Source organism: Epargyreus clarus, unplaced genomic scaffold (assembly GCF_041222505.1).
Source record: "Epargyreus clarus isolate Ecla_fem2 unplaced genomic scaffold, WU_Ecla_fem_2.2 ptg000034l, whole genome shotgun sequence".
NCBI classification, from domain to species: domain Eukaryota; kingdom Metazoa; phylum Arthropoda; class Insecta; order Lepidoptera; family Hesperiidae; genus Epargyreus; species Epargyreus clarus.
The window spans coordinates 1,861,736-1,878,075 of NW_027332239.1; the positions used below are offsets into that span (position 1 = coordinate 1,861,736).

Here is a 16,340-nt window from a genome sequence, read left to right on the forward strand (position 1 = left end):
ACACCATCTGGTGTATACGACGGTATGCGACCACACATACCGTCGTCCTTCCCGGGGCCGCTGGCCGGGCGGTTCGAGCTCCCACTCTTGCCGCCCGCAACCCCGGAAGCCCCCTTTTAGTCGCCTCTTACGACAGGCAGGAGATACCGTAGCCCTATTCTAGTCCCGGAACTACAGGGACAATCAGAAATAGACCTTCGGTCGGACACAGCGTTCTTCACTAAACCAGGGTGATCTGGGCCTTTCCAGTGGTGATATGTGAATAGTTTATTAAACTATACGGCATACCTAGAGGCAATAAACTATACGGGACACTAAGACATCCAGCTCACACTTAACCACTCTTGTTATTTATTGCTATGCTTATTTGAGCGTAACCTTTGTGCGTTATCGGAATTAGTCCGACCTAGCATATTCCGTGAACTGTCATTAATTACTCCGTAATCGCAGTTCAAATAGATGTTATCGCCATAATTACCCATTTTTGTTTTTATCTATTATTATGCAAGAATTGAGCATAATAGCAAAGATGTTTGCGGGCGAGATTTTGAAATTAACTTAACAGCCTTGTGCTCGAATTCGCTGTCATACACCTCTGATTTTTTCAAGATTTTCGCGTAATTAAATTAATTATGTTCAAGCAGTGAAGGAAAACGCCATAAGAAAACATCTGAGAATTCTTAAAACAGATCTTGTGGTAGTGACTGTGGCGTAGGTGGATTCGCGCCTCTCGAGACGAAAATTGAATGAAAAATGTCCACAAGCGAAAATTTGCGTTTGTGGAATTTATCAGCGAGAAAGAAAGGTCGTCAAAAGTAAATAATATATAATAATAGTCTTAAGGCTCTTTGTCTAGAATTTGTCGTTGAATAAAAAACTCGGCTATTTTTGAATGTTGCCGTCCAGGGATGCAAATTTATTTTGAAGCACACGAAATACACATACCTGTCTAAACGCATATGAAAAACATTAAATGATACAAAAAAGCTGATTTGGGCGGTCCGCCCTCGGCGCGCTACGCCTCTGCTGTCTACGAGCAAATCGTAGACATGCATCAGTTTTTGAAGTTATAAGCTTAAATGGAGTTCATTATTAGTTGCTGTAACAGCGCATTTCTTTTTATTAGAATTTTCTTATAACTGAGTGTTTTACTGTAGGAACGCATTAAGAATTATGCTAATAGCAGCAGGACAGCTAGTTGTTAGAAATGAAGTGTATTCATACTACGAACACGTTGAAAGGAATAGATGTCTTCAGTGAGAGATAGATAGTTAAGTATATAGGATTTCGAGATTAGCGAACGCAGAGTTAGATAATATTTAACAGTGATTTTCTAGGAATTACCAGCTTATGTACTATGCAATACTAACTTAGTCTTGCTGCCAATATAGCTATAGGTAGGTCACTTATTCAAATTGAATGTTCGTTCAGACCTGAGAACATCACATTTACTTGGCCTTTTGTTAAAAATGTGTTTGACATTCCACATAATTTATTTTACGTTAAAATAATAATGTACACATGTTATTGATTACGTCTATAATTTCGCGCGAACTATATTGGCTCTATCAGAACTGGGGTTATCAAAACATTGAGTGTTTGATTGCATAAGCTCTGTTTACACAATTTAAATGGTTATAAGCTTCAATTATAATAAAATTATATAAAAATTCAATTATAATAAATATTTCAAGCTGTCATTATAAGTAGACAGGTAAATTAGGACATATTATTATGTAATTAACCTGCCATAGGTATAAATCTTCTAAATTGGGATATACAAGTGCGTAGACTACTGACTTTATAACTTAGGTACTTAGGTTTGTATAGGTAAATAAAAAAAACAACAAGTTATTAATGGGTAATACTAGGATTTTTAAATGATAAATATTAGGTTTAAAATAAAGAATATAAAAATTATATGTTTAATTGCATTTTATTGAGTAAGTACTATGTCATTTACTGCGCCTTGAAACCATAGAAGAGAAAAACTGAAACAGTTCAGTTGCAGAATGTCGCTTTTAAAAATGTCTATTTAATTTATTCTTATGAGAAATTTATAATTACAGCGGAGCGAGTTGTCGAGAGCACTTTATAACCTAACATTCTCAATAAGATTATGAAATGGGTGTACTTTTCCAATCGGCGGTTTTAATCCTACTTATTCAAATCATTTTTTTTTATTCATAATAGGTTGTTTACAGAGCTCTTTTTGAACGGCAATACATCTACCGCCATTTGACGAGGTGTTTTGTTATGGGGAAGAAGCGGCGAAAGAAACTCTAATATTCTGAAAGTAGACCTAGAACTAGCGTTGTAATGCATGAATTAATTCAAGAAAGCTTACGTTGGAACACCTTACGGAAACATTGCTATAGAATATCCTTTTTTGTTATTAATAAAAAAAAGGTTTTTTGTTTGGTAGTTATTGACGAATTTAAATTGGTGTGATCTAATCTTTATATATATATTTCTTATAATGTGCGTGTGTATGTCACTGAACTCCTCCTAAACGACTGGACTGATTTTGATGAAATTTGTTGTGTGTGTTCAAGGGGACTTGAGAATGGTTTAGATTCACAATTTAGTCGGTGGGAAAATGTTTTTTTAATTAATTTTTAATTCGTAAGTAGTTATAGAATCGAAAAGTATGCATTTGATCAAGTGATGATCTTTAGCAAAGTTGTTGTCCAAGAGCCCACGAGGATTTGGGAGTTGGTAGGACCAATTTTCGACAGATGGCACCACTGTCATTCCAATGCGGGTACAAATTTTCCGTTTTATGTATGTCATATTATTTCTTTAAAATGCCGCGGGCACCACTAGTATAATATAAATTTTTAAAACTACCAAATTTTGAATTTCGAAAATAAAATTAGGAGATGAATTATATTTGTATATTGACGAAGAAATAAAACAAAAATCTCATTTTTTATCATTATTATATTTCATTTTACATTCAATTACAGACATTAACAATTTATCGTTTGGGGCCAAAATTATTGGTCAAATTATATTTACATATTCATATTCGTATATCTAGGATTAACTTACTTGAGATGGCATTACCTATAATAATTATTAGTAATAATATCAGTCCACATCACAACTGTAATTCGCCTTAACATTCAAATAATTATACTTCCATATTATTATATAAAGTATGCACTAAACAGTATTACTTACACTCCGTTTCATACGTATTAATATCTAATACATATTTTACGATATAATAATAAATAAGTATTATTTACTTTTCACTTATAATATCATTGACTTAATATGAAACACAATTATTGAACATTTTTCACGATATATTTTTAATTCACCAATCCCACTGGGGCAGTGTGGATAATTTTGCAGATAATTTAAAAGCAGTTATATGTAACATTTCTACATATATTCTTTCAATCATTATCATCGATGCCCGTACGAGTATTGATTCCAGCGATTTTTTTAATAAGTATCATATTGGTGCATCTGCTCAGAAACTGGCATCGCGTATAAACTGTAATAATTTGAAAGTAATTATATAACAATTTTCATTTAAAAAAACATAGCAAATTTATGAAAACAATATATTTACATTATTGGGCATTCCTAAACCGCTGTCTGAGGCATTTCATCTTCATTTATATACATGGACATTTTCGATAATCTATCCATATATAAATATTAATGAAATAATAATTAATATTCATTAATATTTATATATGGATGGAAAAAAGAACTCAAATAACTATAATTTTTAAAGCTTTGCATTTATACAATTATAATATAAATCACATAAAGTATTCGTAATATTTATTTTTCGTGCTTCAATGTCTCAAACAGCGAACATCGTAGCAAAAGTGCCAAAATAAAAAGTGACCATAGACAAAAATATTCAATATAGACTATAATAATAACATAGACTATGAAATAAAATAAAGTGTATAATAATAATATAATAACAAATCACCCATAAGCGACGCGGCAAGATATCTATTTTATTGATTAAAGCTGAATATTACTAGCAAGTTTAATTTTAAATTCTAGAAGGAAAACAGAATCTTATAGTGTTCTTACTATCCGAAATATGTTCTGAAAACGTAAGTTCATAAAGAAACAAACCTTGTATACAAATACTACAGATCGAAGTAAAACAGAAAAAGCATACAAAATGTAGTTTTATCATTAAAATATTTTAGACAATTATAATGTGTTCAAATTAACAATTATATTAAGACAAAGTTAGAAATCATATTATTGTTATTCACAAATTCTATTTGATTTGAAAAACTTCATAAAGCAATATTAAAAGATGTATAGCTTCAATATTTTTCAATATCCTCTTTCTGTCTTTCCTCCTAGATTACTATAATTTCATGACATATGGCATTTTCAAACACACTTTGCAAACGAGTTAGCGTGATCCTCATTCGTATAAGTGAAGATGAAAAAAATATAAAGTATTTGAGTATCGCCAACACATAAACACAATTGATTACTATTTTTTTACAAACAAACTTTATTTTTATATTTTCAAACAGTACTTTAAAAATCAAAAACACTTAGCTAATACACCATTAAAATGTGGCTTTTATGTACCACTGCTGGACGTAGGTCTCAGATGGTTCATACGGACTTTATTCTTTTTAAATTGATAATTCAAGTAAGAAGTTAAACATCATTCTGATTTGTTATACGGAAGGAACCTAGTAGTATTTCAAAGATAAACATTGAAATAATGATTTTAAAGTTATGTTGGTCTATGTGTATTAGTCAATATATCTTTGGAGCACAAAAGCTAAAATAAAAAAATGTTTACTAAAAAAATAATACAATATAAAAATAAATTTTGCTGCAAATAATAGTAACTACATAATAAATCGTAATAGATTACAAATCTACATTTAAAAATAATATCTCGAAGGTGCTTCGATATTTTTTATTAAATATTAGGCCGGTTTACTACTCGTTGCTTCTGTGACACTATCATAACAATGAAGATATAATTATCATTATATTTATAATTAATTAATAATTATTATATAATTGACCATTCATATATGTATAATGTATATAGTCTGATTCATAATTAGGTGTCCAAAATGTAAACAAAGAAATGTCACTGTCAAAATTAACAAGACACAAAAACTTTAAACAAATTTAACGAAAAACGAAAACTTTAACAACTATACACAATTTAACAAACGCGCTATAAAAACTAGAAAACATTGAGTTTGATCACAATCACGAAAATGAATAATATCAGCTACGAAACTTAAAAATGACGGCACAAGATTGTTGATTGTTTGCACAGAGAATGTTTTGGGTTCTGATTGTGTTACCATTATCACATTTTAAATTTCTACCATAAACCTTGTTTTTTATGATTATTACTGTATGGAACGAAATTGAAATATTATAAATATTGGACAATGTGAATTGTTTTTAAATTATTTAGATTATTAATTTTTTATCGTTGTATTAATTTAATATTGTCAAAAATAAGAAACTACCATTTGAAACATATTTTCTTGGTAGGTCAACACCTTTGTTTACATTTTGGACACCTAATTATGAATCGTACTATATATAATTAATTACACACACTGGAGTACAATACAATTTATTATTAAATTAATTGAAAGATTTATATAAATGTATTTTATACGGAAATTACGTGGAAAAAAAAGGTTTGCAATATTTATTTTTAATAAAACATGTAGGTATACTATATTTAACAATATACAGTAAGGCTGCATATATTTCGGGAGATGGACTATTAACCAACTAAAAATAAGTAAAAAGAAGTGAGAAACCCAGAATATTATGGTTATTTCCCCGCTAAGTTACGGTGGAAGGATTAGTATTTGTTAATATAAAAAAAACATTAAAAGAGATAAGACTACATATGAAAAATAAATCATTAGAAATATATGATGAGGATTTAACTTAAACAAAGACAGAACATACCAACTACTTTACACACTATGTTCATATTATTTGTAACACAAAAATACAAGCGAAATATGTACAATATTAATAATATTATATTAATTTACTTGTAGACAAGATCTTATGCGTGCCTGAACTAGGCGTACTGAATTTATCACACCATAGATTTATAGTTATGATAAATATATTTATTCTAATATAACGACAGGTACCCAGCGTAATTCTAAACGTATATTAATATTATAATATTATATATTTATGTATAATTATTACATAGAAATAGGTACATTGATATGTTTCGAAACGTCCAATCTAATGAGTTTCGTTAACATTTTGTATTGAATAAAAAGGTTAAGAATTAACAGGATTTATTATTGCATGGTATATTTAATTTTAATGAGAGAAAATGTATGGTTGTATGCTTTGAAATAACAATCTGTAATTCTATTAACATGTATTTAATATTTTAATATTCGATATAGTATTTAAAATTTAAATGATTCAAGGATTTTTTAATATACAGGGTGAATTTTTAAAACGGGCCTTCAGGGCCAAATCCGAAACTATAAGGATAAGCGAAAAATACTGAAAGCAGTTACGAGGCCAATTTTGATAAAAACTAAAACTGCATCATTACTTTTTTAAAATAACTTTTTCCCTAGCCCGGAATCGAACGAGTTCATTTTGAAAAAAAATACACCCTCTATATTATTCCACCATCTGATAGTGTTGCTTATAAGGATCAAAATCTGGGAAGTAATGATAAATGACAAACTAAAGGAAAAGCCTCAATTTTAAGAAAATACATATTTTTTTTATATTAATTTGGCAGTTAAGTTCCCGCCATTCATAAATTTAAACATTTCGCGTATTAACATTTTTTTGGCTCAATGTTTCAAATCATTCGAAATGGACGTTTTGTTCTTCAAGAATTTATATTTTTATGTCCGACTTAGTTAAGGTTACTTTAAGGACCATTATAATAGATTTAACTTGCTATGGGCGGAGTTTCGTTTAATACAGATGTAAAATTGACAATTTGCGAAAATGTCTTTTTCGAGTCAAATCCGAGTGATAACTAAACAAATAGATATAGAAAATTATATTTACTGTTGAAACGTAGTTATAAACAACAAACAATAACAATTTACTATTTAATCACTTATCTATTTTTATTAAAAAAAAACCTAAAAACGGCGGTAATTTACTTGTCAAACTATTAATTTCTCATACTAAGCCGTATGTCACGGTTATAACATCGAATAATTAGTTGATTAACCAAAAAATTCTTCAATGGTATGACTTACGTATGTTTCTAAAGAATTACACATTAATAATTTGTTATGTATAATCCTTATGGATTAGTATGGGCAATGTATGGGAAAATATGTATTTTCTTCAAAATTTTCCTTTTCCTGTAATTTGTCACATAACATTACTTCCCAGAATTATCCTTATAAGCGACACTATCAGATGATGGAATAATATAGAGGGAGTAATTTTTTTTAAAATGAACTCGTTCGATTCCCGGCTAGGGAAAAAGATATTTTAAAAAACTAATGATGCAGTTTTAGTTTTTATCAAAATCGGCCTCGTAACTCCTTTGAGCATTTTTCGATAATCCTTATAGTTTCGGATTTAGCCCTGAAGGCCCGTTTTAAAAATTCACCCTGTATATAAAAATCTAGATGAGCCAGCTCACGATGAGACGAAAATAAACTACGCGTTTATTATCAGAAATACACATTCTAATGATATTTTCCCCAAGTTATTATAAAATCGATACAGAATTAATGCTTTTTAATATATTATACATTTAAATTTAGAGATCTTATATCATTCAATTACTACGTCGGGAGCACGGTATATCATATAGTGAATATACTTATGTTGTGTCCAGCACATAGCGTCTCCTATTTATCATTTTTACTTTTAGCACCCGATTTCCTATCCATTCAGTAACATTTACAAAACTCATAGGAAATATTGATGAATTCGCTTTTCTCATGCACACAATGATGAAAATAAAAAGTGAGGCGAGGGTTACTATGTTTTAACTCACAATTTATATTCAATGGGAATTATAAACGAGTACCTCAATTAACGTAGAGTGGCCTTTGCACATCTACCTCAACTCGTGAGGATTTTAGTCACCAGATCAGTCACAATTATGTACTGGATCTATAAATCATTCCATACACTATTACACAGCATCGGCCGCATCTAGGTCTAGGATGATACTTTAGAATTCAAACATGTATAGAGTAAATTATTTCCATAAACACTTCCTATTCGATAGTCGAAAGTGTTTATCACGTTACATTCCATTGATCTACCAACTAATGGATTTTAGGTCTGCTTTCAAAAATGTCCGAACAAAAAGTATTACAGAACGGGATAAGTGTTGTCATGGCAGATTCGTTGTTAATTGTCATTTAATTGAATATTAATAATTCAGTTTTGTAAGAAACAGTTATGGACAGATCTACTGCAAAACCATAAAATTCATACTTCGAATTTACCCTCCAAATTGAGTTATGTGAGTAAATTTAAAGAAATATATTTCAACAGAATGCTTCAACAGACTGCCTAACAACACACACGTTAACGAGACCATATTTTGGTAATATTTTCTTCGGACATTCCCACAAACGAGACCCATGATCCATTCATTACCTTAACGTTATAACCCGACCTTCAATGACAGGGCCTCGAGCCACACGCTAAAATCGAACCGCCTGTATCATAACCTAACCGTGACGTCATCGTCTAGGCTCTCCACCTCGCAGCAAGAAGCCAGCTCCTCGAAGGACATGCCGTCCAGGGTCATGGACACCGAGGATATGCTTCGGAACAGCGCTTCCGTGTCAAGATCTTCGGGCAGTTTAGTTAAAAACTGCGCGGCCGAGATGAAGTCCATATCCTTTAACTCGTCTTGGTATAGGTGGAGAATTCCTGCAAAATAAAAAGAAATATTAATGCATATAAGCAAATTTGTAGAGGCAGAGTTTTTTGTAGGTTTCATATAAGTTTTAGAAGCTTTGTCGATTTTTTTATGGTATTCTGTTTAACGCTACACAACTGTCACTGTTTCAAATTGCTGTCCAACTATTTATGGATTTGATGCACAATGAAAATTTTTAGTTGTTGGGTTATGAGATTTATGAGCATAGAAAGCGCTAAAATTACTATATTTGTCTAGGAACTGCCTTTTAATTTATTATTTGGTTCATATGGCGGTATTCGCATGCGTATTAAAATGTCACTAGATTAAGATATTCGTCTTAGGCGTCTAAAACATAATATATATTTGATAAAAAGATAAATGTGTAAGTAGTGGTAAAAAAAATGTAATCCAACATTTTTTGTGTTTTATACGAGGGCAGGGTCAATATCTTTTCGGTCAATATCTTTGAACATAAAAAATTGGCTATTCTGTAGCACAAACTTATAGAACCATGTATCATACAAAAGTGTGTTAGTTACCGAGCGCGGTGCGGAACAGGAAGCAGTCGCCGTCGCGCAGGAACACGTCCCACACGCGGCACGCGGCGTCCAGCGGCATGGCCTTCGCGAACGCCGTGTACAGCCACTCCAGCAGGTACAGCTCCTCCGCCACCGCGCCCGCCAGCGCCGGCACGCTCTGCGCCAGCAGCCGGCTGTACGCCGTCCACAGCCGCTGCGACAACATAACATACGATATAACACACTATACACTAGTACAACACGACCGGCGTGGCAGGGGTTCTGGGTTCGGTCCCTGGCCAGACAGATATCTAAATGGTGCATTTGGATATCTGCTATGGGTTTGGGTGTTTGTGTATTCATCTTTGTATGAAATAATTTGATCCACGACACGGAATCCTAGTGGAAGATTGTAAGTTTAGAAAGCGTCTTTAAAACACTGATATTAGTGTGGGTTCAAGGTGCCGAAAATTGTATTGGAGCTGTCTGGGAATAGGTAATGGCAAAAAGAAATATAAAATTGATCTAGGTACAAAATTACCATCCGCCACCTAAAAATAGGTTGACGAAAGAAATTATTCTAAAAAACTTCCTACTAACAGGTAATATGCTTATGCAGTACATACAATAATTGGCTGTAAATTTTTAAGTAATTTGTCTATATTTGTATGCGCGAGCGATATGCCGCCATCTATAAAATCACAGTACGTCACATGTATGACGACAATCGTCAAAAATACAAAAAGAACAAGCTAGTCCACTCTGAAATTGTTGCGCACAACTACAAGCATATAATCCGTAGCAACGTAAGGGAATACTAACGCGACTATGTACCCGCGGGCGACAGCGAGCAGCGGGGCAGCTTGCAGGTGTCCCGCGCCGTCTTCATCCCGCTAAAATCTACAATTTGCTATTCGACGCGACTCGTTTCTATATTCAGAGCGGAGTAGCAGTTTGGCGCGGAGTGTACCTGCATGGCGGCGCCGTCGCGCGCGAAGGCGGCGCGCAGCACGGGGCCGGCCAGCAGGTTCGAGAAGCACACGAACGCGGCCGGCGCCTCCATGTTCAGGATCAGCACCGCAGCTATGAACGACATGCCCTGCGAAGATAAATATTTTTTTGTAAATACTATTTTTTATACCCAAAAAAACAACTGCCTAAATGTAAACTCCCATAATCCCAAGACACCTCATATGATAAAACCTATGAAGTTATACGAATATACGCGCAAAAAACATTAGCCTCAGCAGTCGGATACACACAACACTACAGTAACTCTCTGTAGTGTTACCAGATTTAGAGAGAGAGAGTGATAGTTCATTATTTACTATAACATTTGCTACATTCAAATCGTTTTTAAGACTTAAGAAATGTTTCAAAATAATCGCTCAATCACCTGTATATAACCAATATCCGGCCTGTAACACACGTACGCCGCCAGCAGTTCGTGTAAAACATCGAAGTAAGGCCCGCCGGGCTGGAATATACAGAGGTGCGGGAACGTCCGCGCTATGTCCAGCTGGATAAGCTCCATCGAACACTCGTCGCTGTAGTCCAACAGGTTCGGGTTCGACTTCGAACAGCACTTCTTTGGCCCCGAGTCGTTAGACATCGATTTCAGGTTTTGCTCGCTGAAGTTCCTCGGCATGCCCAATCTCGGCTTTTCGTCGGTTCTCTCGTCCGTTTTCGAATCTAATCTTTTCTGCCTATCATCGGGCTTCGAGAGTTTGTCGGTGATAGATAGCCGTTCTTCTATGGACAGTTTCTCGTTAGACTTCATTTTGACATCTTTCTCCTCTTTTTGACAACTGCACGAGGAACTGTTGTTGACTTTTAACCTTTTCCTCCTGAGCTGTGCTTCATGAAGCTTCTGCTTTGCTTTCGCCACATAATCCTGATACATTTCGTGAGTGATATTCAGCTTGTTCTCGATGGCCAGCTGCCACACTTTCCCACGTATTGACGGCGGCAGACCACTCCACCACAATTCCAAAGTACGTTTCGCGTTTTTCCTGCAACCAATTTATAACTGATTAAGATAAACAGATAAGTAAGAACACATTGGTGATCAAGTCATCCATATACTTTGACACATTTTGTATTTTTTTTTTTCAACTTCCACGTTGAAAATAGAATGCAGGTATTGCAATACCAATCGACCTTATCAACTTTACAATATTCATGCTAAATACAATGCAACATGTATTTAAAAATTCATAGGTTACCTAAAGGTTTAAAGAAACAATGTAATGTTTCTTTCATTGATGATACATTTATGGAAACAGGTGTTCATATTATTCATACACGAATGATCCACTTTATTACTTCAATAATACTAAATAAATAAACTATTATTTTTGATTTACGTCATCGAACGCTAAAGCAAACATTTTCCAGAACTGAACAATCGCAATAAAGATGTATGCGTAGTCTGCATGTGTTCTATTCAAAAGAATCGCGCTATTTAGGATTCAAAAGATAAACGTTGTTGACCTGACATACAACTAATACAAAGGAGGCAAGTGTATTAGGTTCGGATCCGCTTTGTTCGAGCCACAATGCAGACCCCCTTCCTATGACACGGTGTAAAAACTATGGATGACTGTTGTCTGGATAACGTAAGATTCATGTTTTTCAATTATCTGTAGTGTCTCCACACTCATTATAGCTGCAGTGTTTGTCTAAACACTATAGTATCAACTACGTAGGTTTGTAGCTGTGCTAATACAGGTTGTTGGAGAAAGGTAATAATTAGTGGTCGACTCGTAACATTTTCTAACTGCCCATAAGAATTTCACTGATATATATTTTTTAAAAGTTTGAATACATTTACTCTTAATTTCATAGTAGCCGCTATAGTTCCCAAGACCCTTCTCTACTTATAGTTTTCGACCTCCCCCACTAACCAATGTCGATGAAACACACTGTATGTATAAATGATTCTAGTAGCCGTGGCAATGGCCACGAGTTGCGAGTCGTGATCGGATTCGTTAGCGGCCATTAACGGCCAGCGCGCGGACCATCTGGATGCTATCGGCTGTTATTTATGAAGAGCGTTCGGAAAATTGTTGCTAAAGGAGCTTTTGTTTTAAACAAGAGTACGGAGTATCTTTGGAGAGAAATACGACGAATTTTAACATTACTCTAATACGGTTCAGATCAGCTCACCTTCAGATAATTCAGAATTGTAAGGATTGGCAGGAAATATGAACAAAGGATTATGGGGGATGAAACTGTGTGGGAGTATTGTTACGAAAAAAAGTAAAATCCTAAAGTCGACAATGTAACGCTAGGAGGGTAAAAAGTCCACTTCCTTCACTCTAAGTACCCGCCAACAGAGGCAATCGCCCCCTGTAAGATGTTACACACACTTGTGTTCTTCATTGTTCACATTCACAAATAGACCGAGCAGGAATATTAAATTATCATTTTACTCATGTATGTGTGCATGCAGGATTATAAGTGAAATAACATAGTCCCATCGTGAAGATTATAGTCCCAGTGACCGTATTTATTCCCGCTACTACGATGCGTTAACCAATCGAATGTTTAATTGAATTAATCGTATAATAATTAAAAATACTTAATGAAAAAACTTCTAGTGGCCCCTACTATTTTTGAAAATTCCCCTCGATTCGATTCTCTGGTCTGCCATCATCAGACCCTGATTTCCTTTTAATGGGACCACCTTGGAAATGTCTTCTTTTCAACAAAAAAAAACATCAAAATCGGTTCATAAACGACGAAGTAATCGCCAAACAAACATAAAAAAACCATAATATACGGTCGAATTGAGAAACCTCCTCCATTTTTGAAGTCTGTTAAAAACACAGTATTTACATACATGTTATCCCAATCGGGCAGTATAGTCTGAGTCCACTCGCGCGCGTGCCTCGCGAGGCGCTCCTCCGCGCGCAGGGACTCCTGCAGGCGGGCGTGCCGCGCCGCCGCCTCGCGCTCCACACGCCGCCGCGCCGCCTCCACCATGCGCGCGTGCTCCGCCTTGTGACGGAGCGCCTCCTCTGTGCACTTCGCTGGGAGATTCGACGGCCTGTGGACGAGAAAATATTAAAGAAATAAAGTTATTTGGAGGAAAATACTTTTCTTTAGATATCCTTTATATTGATATATACAAATCACGCAGTGCATGCATCTTACCGACTACCAATATCCATACAATATCGAAGGCATTCCAGCCTAGTCCTCAGGCGTAGCGTCGCGTTTGTGGGCGAACTGAGGTAGGAATCTAAATCTTATTTGGGGTTGATTACAGATGTCCACGGGTAGCAGAAGCCTTTTGCCATCAGGTGCGTGCTCTTCTGCTACTTTTATATTATAATGTCCTAAATTAAATCCTAAATCGATAACATTTGCGTTGTAACTCCTGACGACTAAACACCTAGACATGATAGATAGTTATGTTCCAAGTCAAAGTATAGATAAGACCTTTAACTGTAGGTATGTAAAAGTTTAGTTACAGCTCGGCTGCGCTGGTAAAAATTGATACAAAGAAAATCATGAATAACTTGTCGAAGGATGAAAATGACACATCTTTGATGAGGGACAAATATAGTTTTACTTACGGATATTACCAAAATAAGTCTACTTTATTATTCACTTATCGTAAAAGCCCGACTGGTAATAATTATCATAACTGATAACGACGGAAAACGGATGTTTGTACGTCAATCGATAACAAACAAATTATCACATAGTTTACTACGCATTATATCTTATCTACGGACTATCCATCAAGATCGTTGCTAAGGGCAAGAAACGTAACTGTTCCTAACAGTAACAGCAAAACAGAAGACCGTGTTGAAACGGTGCATAGTAATTGTTGCAACTATCGATTCTCTCCTTAATAAAAAAAAAAACATTACATTTGAGTTCATAAAAATCGAATTGTTTTAAAATACTAAACATATCAAGCAACATTAACTAACATTTTAGGAATTCATAATCATAATTTGTTTGAGATATTTAAAAATAAAAATAAATGAAAGTTATATAAAGTAGCAGTTTAACAAATTTGAGTAACAAGTGAATCTAGTTAATATTGAAACCCTTGTGGAATAATTTCAATAATGCAACATCAAAAAACCATTGAAGTAACATGGTATGGTCCTCTTCCCAGTTGCAGGAAGACTGATTCTCAGCAGTGAGATAAAACTACTTACAGACAATTTCAAAACGTTTCCAAGATAATATTTAAGGGCCAGTCAGACAGTAAACAGAGATCTAGATACAAAGCTATCATCAACATAGCTAACTGTACCTAACAGCGGCAGGAATCAATTTGTAAGTACGAGTGGGTATATCGCGGGCGGTAATTGTGGCAGGAAATTCCCTGGTAATGGGCTATCCACTATGCAACTTGTTCGCCGGTGCTCGTGACTCGTCACTGCTGCCGATTGCACGACGTCGGCCACGCTACCAATCGTTAGGGACGATGGAATTTTCATTAGAGGTGTTTTAAGTCTGTAGTATAAATAGTAGGCGCATTTCTACGTAAAGGGTGTAAAAATGCATCTTTCTTTGATTTTTTTTAACCGATTTCAAAAAAGAAGGCGGTTCTCAATTCGGCGGATTTTTTTATTACGGATTACCACAAAATATAAATTATGTATCTAATAAATCGCTTAAAAAACTATTGACAATTGTAGGACAAATATAATCAAGGGTTTTGTCAAGATTCCGTGGTTATCATTCTTGTCATTACGTTACTAAATGACTTAGTTTCAAATTTTAAGCTTTAAAATACTTTAAAAACTGACACAACGTAAAAATATCGAATCGAATCAAATCCTTTTCGTCGCTTCTTTCACTCTCGGTTTATTATAATCGTTGTGTATACTGCTTTATAGTTCTGGCTTGTGTACAAAAGCATCAAAAGCACTCAATTCCTATCCCTGGCAAATTCCCTTCGATGAAAGTGGGCACTTGAAAGTGGAGAGGCGTTATTGAGTTACCCCGCTCGCTCCCGGCGGTCACGGACAGATCGCAACGAGGACGCCGTTGGATCTACCTTACTTATACATTTGTGATATAATTTATGCTAAATTATAGTACGAAACGTAGAAAAACATAAATAAGTACGCCATTGCCATGCTGTAACTTCAGCTTTAGCCCAACAATAAATACCAAATTACTTATAAGTGCCTCTATTGTACACAAATTATATTCGCATAAATTTTATTTAAAATAACAGCAATGGTAGTATTTAATAGCAAAGTATTTTAGTAGTAAGTCATAAATATTAGCATCATTATAAAATTCGTCAAATTCATTGCAAAGAGAAATCGCAGTCAAAGTAAATTAATTGGTGAAGAAAACTTAAAATATTCTGAGCTAAATGGGATTCGCGTAATGAAGAAATCGCTTATAGAGTTAATTATGCAAAAGAATTACAAGACACAGTTATTCAACATGAAGGAGCTAAAAAGCTATCAATACAATGAATAAACATTTATTCATATTTGGCGTCTTCACGCAAATAAAATAGGGTTGTTTTGGACTTTATGGAGGTCCGTAACCGTAACCGAAACTACCGGATATCCGAAATAAAAAAATATCCGGAACCGAATTCCGATATAAAAGTTTTAAATAATTTCAGGTGGCAGAGTCTAAATAAGACAGAGAGTAATCAAAATCGTTTCCTTGCAAATTTAATCAAATCATTACCTATTTGGATTTATTTTACAATTCCTAATTTTTTTTTACAAATCAAATATCTGAACTGAAACTTTCCAAAACTATTAAATAGTGTAAAATTATTCTATATCCAGATCCGAAATTTCATATCCTTAACATCCTAAAATAAAACACGGTCTAATATATACTCAGTCCTAGTGCGAGTTCGTTTTTATGAGATTGAAAGTATCCCATTTAGATGCCTTAAATCATTATTTCAAAAATATTAACAACTCTAA

The 16,340-nt window shown here is 34.3% G+C and overlaps 1 protein-coding gene across 2 annotated transcripts in view; it reads right to left on the reverse strand.

The window, feature by feature from the left end:
- Positions 1-7,616: 7,616 nt before the first annotated feature.
- LOC140756263 (TBC1 domain family member 12) overlaps positions 7,617-16,340 on the reverse strand; it is a 40,852-nt gene continuing 32,128 nt past the window's right edge. For both annotated transcript variants that reach the window (XM_073091740.1, XM_073091741.1), the window contains exons 3-7: positions 13,253-13,459; positions 10,805-11,420; positions 10,379-10,507; positions 9,430-9,622; positions 7,617-8,898 (exon numbers count right to left, since the gene is read on the reverse strand). In XM_073091740.1, the coding sequence (XP_072947841.1) occupies positions 8,687-8,898; positions 9,430-9,622; positions 10,379-10,507; positions 10,805-11,420; positions 13,253-13,459 (1,357 nt within the window). In that variant the 3' untranslated portion in view covers positions 7,617-8,686. The remainder of the gene's footprint in view (positions 8,899-9,429; positions 9,623-10,378; positions 10,508-10,804; positions 11,421-13,252; positions 13,460-16,340) is intronic.